General features: G+C 35.0%; 1 protein-coding gene across 1 annotated transcript in view; it reads left to right on the top strand.

The window, feature by feature from the left end:
* The window catches only part of STXBP3 (syntaxin binding protein 3), a 65473-nt gene that overhangs the window by 14876 nt on the left and 38544 nt on the right, over positions 1-12053 (top strand). The window contains exons 4-6 of the mRNA XM_049880189.1: positions 2480-2556; positions 8854-8932; positions 10272-10372. Of these exons, the coding sequence (XP_049736146.1) occupies positions 2480-2556; positions 8854-8932; positions 10272-10372 (257 nt within the window). The remainder of the gene's footprint in view (positions 1-2479; positions 2557-8853; positions 8933-10271; positions 10373-12053) is intronic.

The raw sequence follows: 12053 nt of genomic DNA, 5'->3' as shown, positions 1-12053 counted from the left end.
AAATTATTAAAAAAAAAAATGGAGCTTTACGTAAAAAATGTTGAAGTGGCAAATGATTTGTTGTATGTATTTTTACCGCAATAAAAAAAGAAGAAATTATAGCTTTAAATAGTTCATTTGACAATTAACAGTTTGTTTTATATTCACTTTGTTTTACATTAGGTTAGCTTATAAACTTCTTAATTTCAGTGATAAATATAATTGACTAAATTCTAGTGAAATTTTATTGTTAAAAATACTTAATTTAAATATTAACATATGGTTTTAAAAGAATAGGAGTTAATTGGCAATTTATTTAAAGAATATGATAGTAGTTAAAAAACTTGGGCTCTGGAGTTGGACAGATCTGGGCTGGAGTCCTATCCTACTTTCTAGCTGTTAACTTTGGACAAGTTACTGAACTTCTTTAAGCATGAGCTTCCTCATTTGTAAAATACTTACAGGGTTATTATGAGATTTGGTAAGATAATTCATGTAAAATGCCTTTCTTGGTATCTGGTATCATATTAGCTATTACTATAATGGAAACCCTAGTGGCATTGTGGTTAAGAGCTATGGCTACTAACCAAAAGGTCAGCAGTTTGAATCCACCAGGTACCCATTAGAAACTACATGGGACAGTTCTGGTCTGTCATATAGGGTCACTATGAGTTGGAATTGACTCGGCGGAGTTGGGTTTTTTTTTTTAATAGTAATATAGAAGGGGCCCTGGTGGCTCAGTGGTTAAGCACTCTGCTGCTAACCAAAAGGTCAGTAGTTGGAACCCACTAGCTGCTCCATGGGAAAAAGATGTCACAGTCTGCTACTGTAAAGATTACAGCCTTGGAAACCCTATAGAACAGTTCTACCCTGTCTTACAGGGTTGCTGTGAGTTGGAATCAGCTCATGGGAATGCGTTTTTTGTTTTTTTAAATTGTACTTTAGGTGAAGGTTTATAGAGCAAATTAGTTTCTCATTAAACAATTAATACACATATTGTTTTGTAACATTGGTTGCCAACCCCATGACATGTCAACACTCTCTCCTTCTCAACTTTGGGTTCCCTGTTAACCAGCTTTCCCGTCCCCTCTAGCCTTCTCGTCTGTGCCCCTGGGCTGGTGTGCCCATTTAGTCTCATTTTATTTTATGGGCCTTTCTGATCTTTGGCTGAAGGGTGAACCTCAGGAGTGACTTCAATATGAGTTAAAACGGTGTCCAGGGGCCATACTCTTGGGATTTCTCCAGTCTCTGTCATACTAGTAAGTCTGTTTTTTTTGTGCGAGTTAGAATTTTGTTCTGTATTTTTCTCCAGCTCTTTCTGGGACCGTCTATTGTGATACTTGTCAGAGCTGTCAGTGGTGGTAGCTGGGCACCATCTAGTTGTTGGGTTTTTTTTTTTAATAGTAGTACATGGGAAACTTGGTGGCATAGTGATTGAGAGCTACAGCTGCTAACCAAAAGTTGGCAGTTCAGAGCCACCACGTGCTCCTTGGAAACCCTATGGGGCAGTTCTGCTCTATCCCATAGGGTTGCTATGAGTTGGAATTGACTCAATGGCAACAAGTTTGGTTTATATGGGAAACCCTGGTGATGTAGTAGTTAAGAGCTACGGCTGCTGACCAAAAGGTCAGCAATTCAAATCTACTAGGTGCTTCTTGGAAACTATGGGGTAGCTCTGCTCTATCCTATAGGGTTGCTATGAGTCAGAATTGACTTGATGGCAGTGGGTTGGGTTTGGTTATGGGTTTATATTTTTAAAAAGAAAAACGTTTTAATTTTTAATGTACTTCCTTGGTTTCTTCATGTCTTGTTGATTGTTTATGCTGGTAGACCTACCTGACTATGAATAACTGCTTTATCTTTTTTTCTCATGATGAGAAGACAACTTAGTCCAAGGCTTAGCCTTAGAGAGAAAATACATTTTCAGGGAGTTTTTTATTTATTAATGAAAACAAAGAAAATGTTAAACGTAGTATATGTAAATGTATTTTCCAACACCCACTCCTCACTTATAGGCATGGTTAAGTTCCAAAGACCAGGATGTTATGTGAAAATCGTCATTATGTGAAAATGGAGGATGCCCATGTTAGATCACGAAATGGAGAATGACTATATCATTACATAACCACCGAATTACATCATTACATAACTGCCGAATTACATCATTACATAACTGTTGAATTATATCATTACATAACTGCCAAACCACTGGGAATCATGGCCCAGCCAAGCTGACACATAACCTTAACCATCACAGCCTACGTTACTCTCGCCTTGCACTTTGGCATTTGTTATTGCCAAATGTACGTTGTTAATGCACAAAATGGTCATACAGTAGATTTTTTACAATTGTTGTAAATGCAGAATGTCAGATAACGAGATAGTCGGTAAGTGAGGAGTAGGTGTATTATTGTAAATGGAAAGTTCAATAAAATTTATTTAGAAGTTGTTTCAAATGTATGCATATGACGGTCACAAATATGACTTTTTTTGTTGTTAGTGGTGGAGAACATTTATAAGAATCGTGAACCTGTCAGACAAATGAAAGCTCTTTATTTTATCTCTCCAACATCAAAGGTGAGTATTTGAGTTTTTAAAAACTACGTTCTTCAATTTTTTTTTTTTTTTTTTTACCATTGCATGGTTTTCTAATAGGAAAAGTAAAGCAATACCATATCCTTTATTAAAAAAATATTGTCAGAAATTTGTTTAGGGAAATTGTTTCTGGGTTAGAAGATTATTTGTACTCTTCTCAATAAGAATGTATAAGTGAATGTAGCCCTCCGTTTTCCATATGTGACAGCAGTATTCAGAATTTAATAGTATAAAATGATAGTTTCTTTGAATAACTTGTTATTCACACAGTTCCTATTGAACCATAATTTTGGGGGGGATGAAAGGGTTGGTAAAAAAATAGTCTTGATTTAATCCTTTATTTATCTTAGTGACTTTCCTATAGCATGCATACCACTCCCACATATGTGCATGTGTGTGTGTGTGTGTGTGTATATATATATATATATATATATATATATATATATATATATATATATATATAGGAGGAGCCCTGGTGGCAGAATGGTTAAGGACTAGGCTGCTAACTGAAAGGTCCAGCTCTCCATGAGAGAAAAGATCTGGCTATCTGGCTGTAATGATTACAGCCTAGGAAACCCTATGGATGAGTTCTCCTCTGTCGTATAGGGTCGCTGTGAGTTGGAATCGACTCAGTGGCACACAACAACAGCAACATATGTATATTTATGTGTGTACGTGTGTGTGTGTATATATACACACACACATACATATATATATGTATTTGTAAAAGAAATTCACTTTATTATCTGACTGTATGATTTGATTCATACTTGGAGCCAACCCTCTGGAAGCCTAATAAAGTGTCAGATTCCTTTATATTCTTCTGTATATGAGAAATGTATTTTCCAGGATTCTTTTGGCTTATTCCCACCTAGAGTGTTAATTTGGCAATCCTGTTTCATTTCTCTTCTAACTCTAGCAGACAGGGAAAAAAGTAGATATCCACTGTTTAGTCTATTGCATTATTGGCTGCTAATGTGAACAGTGTGTTTTAATGACATTTTTGGTTTTATATGCAAAATAAATTCCATAAGAAAAAATTCACGATTGGAGAAAATGCTGGTTAAAAGCCCCATTTTTCATCTAGCAAACTGGCAGAGATATAAAATGTGTGTGTGTGCGTGCGCGCACGGTGAGTATGTGGTATGGGGGCTTAGTGGGGCAGTGTTTAAGTGTTTGGCTTTTAAACAAAAGATCAGCAGTTCGAATCCTCCAGCCACCCCTTGGGAACCCAATGGGACAATTCTACTGTGTCCTGCAGGGTCCCTATGAGTCGGAATCGACTCGACGGCAATGGGTTTGGTTTGGGTTTTTTTGTGTGTATGTATATATATACGTATATATATATATATATATATGTATGTGTATATATATAAACCCAAACCAAACCCATTGCCATCGAGTTGATTCCGACTCATAGCGACCCTACAGGATAGAGTAGAACTGCCCCATATGGTTTCCAGGGAGCACCTGGTAGATTTGAACTGCCAACCTTTTGGTAGCAGCCATAGCTCTTAACCGCTACGCCACCAGGGTTTCCATATATATATACGTATATGTGTGCGTGTGTGTGTATATTTATGTATATGTAAAATAAACTATTCTATCCATCAGTGGGTCATGGAGCAGAAACTGCCATATACTGCTTGTGGGATAGCAAATTATATTTTATAGACTGATAACAGCCTTTTTGAAAAATAATTTGCTATTCCTTATCAAGAACCTTAAAAAATGTTCTACGTCATTGAGTTTATCATAAGGAAATAAATAAATAGTCAAATTAAGTTCCTAACAATAAATAAATGCAGTTGAATTCTCAGCATTAATAAATAATGGTATGAAATACCACATGGCCATAAAAATACGGTTTCTAGGAATTTCTAATGACTAGGTAAATGTTCACTTTTAGTGTAAAATAAAAAAGCAGGATATAAAACTGTTCAATAAAGGAGGAAAGGATTCATAGAAGATGATACCTGATTGTGACTCCCTTGTCTAGCACAACTGCCCCCAGTTTCTCTTCCTGTCCTGAATCAATTGCTTGCTGAGTCTCCCAGGCTTCTAGAGGCCTGGGGTTCTATGGGAACTCTGGTGGTGAGCTCTGGGGTGAGACTTGCTTCCTCATAGTCTGGGAAGGCACCAGGAGACCAACATCAGACAGATCCCAGGCAAGGATCAAAAAGCGAGAGATTTCAGGAAGAGCATGGCTATAGTACGTCTGTGAACCCCAAGGGAAAGGTCATTTGGGTGCCTCAGAAAGGCCCTATTGGTTTGTCTGTTTTTGCTTCTGCAGCCTTCAGGAGGAGAGATCACTTTGCCTTTCTCCTTTGGTGAAACTGCCTCTATTTTGGATACTCTAACAATTAAAAAAAAAAAAAAAAATTTTTTTTTTTTTAACAATTAGACCTAAGCCTTGAATGAGTTGACAAAGAAAAGCAGCCACACATCTAAGTGGGTCAAGTTGCCCAAGAGGAAGTTTAGTAAGAATGAATAAGATACATCTCTATCAAAATATCGCTGCTAGAAGAGAAAAATGGCAACCTGAACAGAAAAATAGTATATATAAGGAGAGTCCAGTGTAGCACATGAAAAACTTTCTGAAGTTCAAAAATGTAATTTCTCAGTTAAACAATTAATTGAAAGAGAGGATAATCACTATTGAAATTTGATTTAGTGGCCTAGAAGATCAAAATGGAACAAAGCAACAAAGTAAAGACATGGAGATCACAGGGAGAAAAGTAAAAGATTTGCAGGTTAGATCTAGGAGATCCGTAGTTTTACAGTTTTGTTCTCCAGAAGTATAGTTCTAGGAGTTCCAGAAGGAGAAAAAGGAACAAACGGAAGAGAGATAGCAGTTATATTCTTTGACCTTCATTTTTGCATCCAAACCGTTGTATCTTCTTTCTTTCTAAAACTCCCCACATTGAGGCATTTCCTGCCATATTGTATCACCTGCTGTTCTTCCTCCTTGCATGTCCAGTCCCATGTACAGTCCCTGGGTTTTTCCTTCTAATCTCTTGACAGTTTTAGCCCCTAGCTTGCTGTCACTTTCTTTAACAATCTTTTAGTCATAATTCTTGGTGATTTCATTACCCATGTCAATGAAAATTCCAGTGTGTTGGCTTCTCAGTTCCTTGATCTGTTATCTCCCAATGTTCTTGTCTTCTGTCTTGCTTCAGCTTCCCAACCCCTTGATCATTCCTATACCTCCTCATTGCTAATAACAGCACCCTGTTCATAATCACACGTGCCAACTGTCCAGCTCTCTGACAGTAGAAACCTTCTCTCTTTCTAGGATGCTCGCTAATAAGCCAGCTCCTATAAATCTTTGAGGAAACCCTAGTGGCATAGTAGTTAAGTGCTATGGCAGCTAACCAAAAGGTCAGCAGTTCAAATCTACCAGGCACTCCTTGGAAACTCTATGGGACAATTCTACTTCGTCTTATAGGGTCTCCATGAGTTGGAATCGACTGGATAGTAACGGGTTTGGTTTGATTTTGATAAATCTTTGAACCTGTGAAGGGTCATCAGTATATTACCTTTTTACAGTTTCTTGTGCACATCATATCCCTCACCCTCCTGATATCTCTTCCCATTTTACCCAGCCTAGAAGAGAAAGAAAAAGTCTTCTAAAGGTATCTTTTTGAGATGAGGGGAAAACCAGTGCATTTTAGTGGGGAGAACTGACTGCCTTTAAATAATAGTAGAAAAATGCGACTGACTGTGAGTACAGAGAAAGAGAAGATAATTATTAAGGGAATGGAGAACTGTAATGCAATTTCCAAATTAAAATAAAAGAAAGGGAAAACCACAATGTAAAATAAATAATGAATATAAAGTAAGATAGAATGAATAAATCAACTTTTGCAGTAATTAATTCTGAACATATATTTTTTTAAATCTGAAATCAGAAACTGGCTAATTGGTTTAAGAAAGAAAACATGTTCACAAGGAACACACTGTTTTCAAGAATAGAATGATAAAGATTGAAAATAAAGTGCTGGGCAAAGAGGTCTAGATAAATGCAAAAAGAAAGGACACATGGCAATATTAGTATTAGAAAAGGTAAAAATTAAGTTTTAAAGCCTTAAACAAGATGAAGAGGGACGTTACGAAATCATAAATGACAAATTTAAGAAGATACAACATTAATAAGTCTGTATGTACCAAATCACATAGCAACTAATACAATAAGCAAAACTGTTAGAAATATAAATATATAAGAGGCTTCAGTACACCCCTTTCAATAGATTTTATAGACCAAAAATAAATAAAGACAAAGATGGTGAATAATATCTTTGATTCATGTGTGCTAAGAAAATAATCCAGAAACTGGACTATTTGAGGAAGAACCCGGCATCAGGATTGGGGGAAGACTTATTAACAACCTGCGTTATGCAGATGACAGAACCTTGCTTGCTGAAAGTAAAGAGGATTTGAAGCACTTTCTGATGAAGATCAAAGAGCACAGCCTTCAGTATGGATTACACCTCAACATAAAGAAAACAAAAATCCTCGCAACTGGACCAAGGAGCAACATCATGATAAACAGAGAAAGATTGAAGTTGTCAAGAATTTCATTTTACTTGGATCCACAATCAACACCCACAGGGAAGCAGCAGTCAAGATATCAAAAGATGCATTGCATTGGGCAAATCTGCTGCAAAGGACCTCTTTAAAGTATTAAAAAGCAAAGGTATCACCTTGAAGACTAAGGTGCGCCTGACCCAAGCCATGGCATTTTCAGTTGCATCATATTCATGCAAAAGCTGGACAATGAATAAGGAAGACCAAAGAAGAATTGACGCCTTTGAATTGTGGTGTTGGCAAAGAATGTTAAGCATACTGTGGACTGCCAAAAGAACAAACAAATCTGTCTTGGACGAAGTAAAAGCAGACGCTCCTTAGAAGCAAGGATGGCGCAGCTACGTCTCACATACTTTGGACATGTTACCAGGAGGGATCAGTCCCTGGAGAAGGGTGTCATGCTTGCTAAAGTACGGGGTCAGCGGAAAAGAGGAAGACCCTCAACGAGCTGGATTGACACCATGGCTGCAACAATGGGCTCAAGAATAACAACGATTTTGAGCATGGCCTACGTCTGGGCAGTGTTTCGTTCTGTGGTACATGTAGTTGCTGTGAGTCGGAACCCACTCGACAGTACATAACAACAACATCTTTGATTCAACAAATATAAACAAGCTAGTTCATTTATATAGGTAGCCCCAGATGTATTTGAGTTACAACGAACTGCACTGAAAACCGTCTGTTGATTTTTATTTTTTGGGCACATCTTATTGCTAGTAATATATACTATACAGTGTTGCAGCATGTAATTTGCTGATGTTATCATTCTCAGATGTTCAAAGATTGAATTTATGAAGATACTGATAATAAAAAGCAATAATAATGAAAACTAAAAAAAAAAAGATATTCAAGTTATGTCAGAACCAACTTACTCTTAGAAATAATAAAAAATACTAGGAAGAGGGCACTAATCAAGTCATAACTTGTTTTTATTAAAAGCTTTCTACCTTTTTTGTTAGAAGAACTGAATTCTAAAACTATTCATAAAGACCAAAAATTAAAGCCCTCATGAGTTAGCATAAATTCAGTCTGTTAATTGGCTGATTTTTCAAAGAATGGCCATTAGTCAGTTGATGTATGGTAGCCCCAGTTTGCACAATATACACACATTTTTTGAATTTGGGAAATTATTCTACCAAAGCTTTTAGAACATTAGTTTCTCACTGAATTTTAAACTGCTGATATACTAAGTGAGACAGTTAGGGTTACAATAAAATAATTTTCTTCCCATAACAACTTAGATTATTCATTTTGTTGATTTTGTATCTAAAATGTTGGGTAATGGTGGAAAGTACATTTGTACTTGGTATATTTTTTCTGATGAATGTAGAAATTTTTCTCTCTGAATTTTTATATTTCATGTTAGCTGATGTTGGAAAGCCTTTGTTTAACTCAACCTCATTTCTAGGGACATAATAATAGACCTTAAACTCAGAAAAGAATTGCATGTGGTGTGAGTGTTTTTCTAAAAAAAAAAAATCCTTGCCATCACACATATTACCTTACTAGCTATCACTGGCTAGGGAGCATGGCATCTTAAAAAAAAAAAAAATCACTCTATAAATTAATTAAACTTTTAGCCAGTAAGGTTTTACTTTATTATTGAAATAAAATGATCTCAGTTATTTCAAAAGCTAGCATGTTTAAATTAGTATTTCATGAAATGTGTATTAACTTCTAACCCTTTTTAAGTCTGTAGATTGTTTTTTACGTGATTTTGCAAGTAAGTCGGAAAACAGATATAAAGCAGCGTATATATATTTCACTGACTGTAAGTAGCTTCTTTTAAAGTTACTGTTTCATTGTTGTAAAATCCTATTATAAAGTATCTGAGTTATCTAATATATAGTGTTTTATAATACTGTTATAGTACTAGTAATTTTCTATTTGCTGTCATTAGGCTAACAAAGAATCTAAAAATATAAGATTATATTTATCCTAATTCATGTTAAGGTGATAGAAAATTAAAAGAAACTTCTAAACTAGTTTGAAATGATAATCATTTTTGCAGTTATTTTGGAAAGGGAAGGTTTAATAGAGAGGTGAGTATGGGGAGCTTTCCTTCACATTGTATGCTGATGACAAGAAGAATTTTTTTTTTTTAATCAAAGTTTCAATTGGGGATTTGATTGTATAATTAAAAAAGGGGCCCTTGGGGAAGACACTGAAGAAACGGCCGTCTTTCTGGCAAATATTCAGGGTGAAAATCTACACTTCTCTTACTATGACATATGTTCAAATAGAAAACAGCTAAACTAAAGAACCACAGTGACGTCTAGAGACACATACAGTTCTGTGTTATATTTTATAATGAGTCATATAATTATACTTCAAAATAAAGATACCATTTATCTAAATTAAATCTTAGTCTTTGCTACTATAAACACCCTCACTTTAAGTAGTCCATTTTTCTTGGGTGTGATTATTTATTTCATATCTAGTAGTAATTTTCATTTTTTAAAATGCCATACTGTATTTGTCATTCAAATAACCTTATTATACAGAACTTCATGGTTATGGAATTGGTAACATTTAATGAACACAAAGCCACTTCTAACTTCAGGAATCTTGAGGCTAAAGAATATCACATTAAAAACACTAGTAGCTTATGGTTGATATTCCAACTTAGAGGTAATGGAACTATTAAAAAAAAATTTCTAAGTTCTAGAACTTACAAGTTTAGAGTCTTAGAATTTCCTGACATTAGAGAAGTTCCTGTAATTCAAGGAAGAATTACCAAATATCACTTACTAGCAGATTTAGAAAAGTAGTATCAATTCATAAGTTCTGAAAGTACTGCAAAAGTTTAGTAAGTCATGCATTTGGACGTGCTTCCTTGTTAATAGTTTTAGCTCGCTGTTTTAGCAGATCTCTAAGGAAGTATCTCTGAGGTTGTGGTGGACGTGAATGGGGAAAATGGGATTTCTGTTGTAGCCGCGTGGCTGGAATACATTTGTTCTGTAAAGTCAGGAACAAGTCTCTGTCGTAGTCAGTTACTCTGAAAGTCAGTATATATCTCTTTATTTAGTCTTAGATATTAGAATGCTTTATTCAAAAGAATAAAAATTTTCATGGAGTCAAATGCCCCCAATTTTTTTTTCTCCTTCCAGTTTGCCCTGACAGTCTTTTTAACAAAATTAAGGCTTCTTGCTCCAAGTCAATAAGAAGATGTAAAGAAATAAATATTTCTTTCATTCCACTTGAATCTCAGGTACTTTTTTTTTTTTTTTTTAATTTTAGTTTATAGTGATTTTAAAGTTTGATTTTATGAGCTTGTTGTTAAAGCATATTCAAAAGATGCCTTTATATATATTTGGTGACTTCTGAACTTAATCTACAAAGAAACATTTGCCATGATGGAGGAAGGAACACGAGCAATAAATTGGAATAAGACATTAATAATGAAAAGTGGGGCTTAAATTTCACATCTGCCACCAAGTCTTGTTGTGTAGGTCAAGTTATATAGCACTACTGCATTTTAAAATCAAAAGATTTTGAGCACAGTCTTTTGTTAGATGACGTCAGAAAAATAAGTTTTTTCATTTAGCTTATGTAACAATTGTGATATTAAAATGTTCTTTAATGTATTTTTTATATAATACGTAAATTATCATTTGGTTTAATTTGCGAAATGGAGGGTTTTTGTTCATTTGTTTTTGCCTTTAGAATGGCAAATGAGCATTCAATGAATGATAATAATGGTAATAATAGTAGACATTTATGTAGTACTTCCTAAAGTGCTTTAAGTAAATGTATTCATTTAATCCTCACAGCAGCCCTTTGAAGTAGATACTAAGTCTAGTTCCATTTTAAAGATGTGGAAACAGGAGCAAAGAGGTTAAGTAACTTGCCCCAAATCACACAGCTAGTGAATTGTTCAGTTTTGTTGTGTTCTGCTCTCTATGTTGGATTCTAGCATCTTATGGTATTGAAATAGCTTACTATCTTTTGGAACTATAATGTTTTTCAGGCATAAAAAAGTCCTAGATTGATTTCTGTCTCAAGCTGTGGCTGTTTTTGACAAAGAAAGGTCATAATCCAGATTGTAAAATTTTAAGATATCTGCATAACACTAAATTATTTTCCAAAGTTAGCTTTAAACCTTTTCTTTTTGATGATATGTAAGTTTAGTGTAGGGTGAAATGTGCTTCCTGAAATGATGTAGAGTATAAACAGTAGTATGATAAATGTTATATTTCCAGAGCATTCTACTGCACAGAAGGTAAATAGTTTTCAGGGTCAAAAATTCATTACAATTCTGCAATTGCTATGTTTAAAGAAGGGGTTTGTGTAGATACCTGACTAATTTGATGGCTGATGGAAATAACCTGCTGTCTTTCCATGTACAGAGAAATCTCTTAAGAAAGTTTTTTCCTACCAGTCTAAATGTTGTGATTATGTAAGATCTTGTCTGTCTGGTATGTTTTTCCCTTAAGAATTTTTTTCTTTTAATTTCATTCCTTGACAAATATCATCGTAAGAGGGTTTACTTAATAAATTTATCTGCTTTGGAGAAATGGCAGTGAAAATATTTTGGATTTTGTTTGTTTGCTTGTTTCAAGTGGATGTATAAAGGAAATGTTACTAAGTGCTTTGAGCTGTGGGCAAAGGCCTGTGTCAGCATTTATCAAGATCCTGTTCAGTGGGCATTATTGCTTGCTAGATGCAAAGCAGTCTGCTGCGAAAAAATGAACAAGAGATATGCCCTACCCTATTACAGACCTTTGAAACAATATTAATTAGGATTAGGTTCAACTGTATATAACAGAAAAATCTAAATTTGCAGTGGCTTAAACAAGATGGAAATTTATTTCTTGCTCATGTAAAAGCAGTCAGGAAACAGGCTGTATAAAGCTGGTATAATGACGTCACAAAATTGGCAGGGAACTTAG

This window comes from Elephas maximus, chromosome 3 (genome assembly GCF_024166365.1).
Source record: "Elephas maximus indicus isolate mEleMax1 chromosome 3, mEleMax1 primary haplotype, whole genome shotgun sequence".
Taxonomy (NCBI): domain Eukaryota; kingdom Metazoa; phylum Chordata; class Mammalia; order Proboscidea; family Elephantidae; genus Elephas; species Elephas maximus.
Note: the sequence above shows the minus strand (reverse complement) of the source record. Positions and strands in the feature narration are given on the sequence as shown.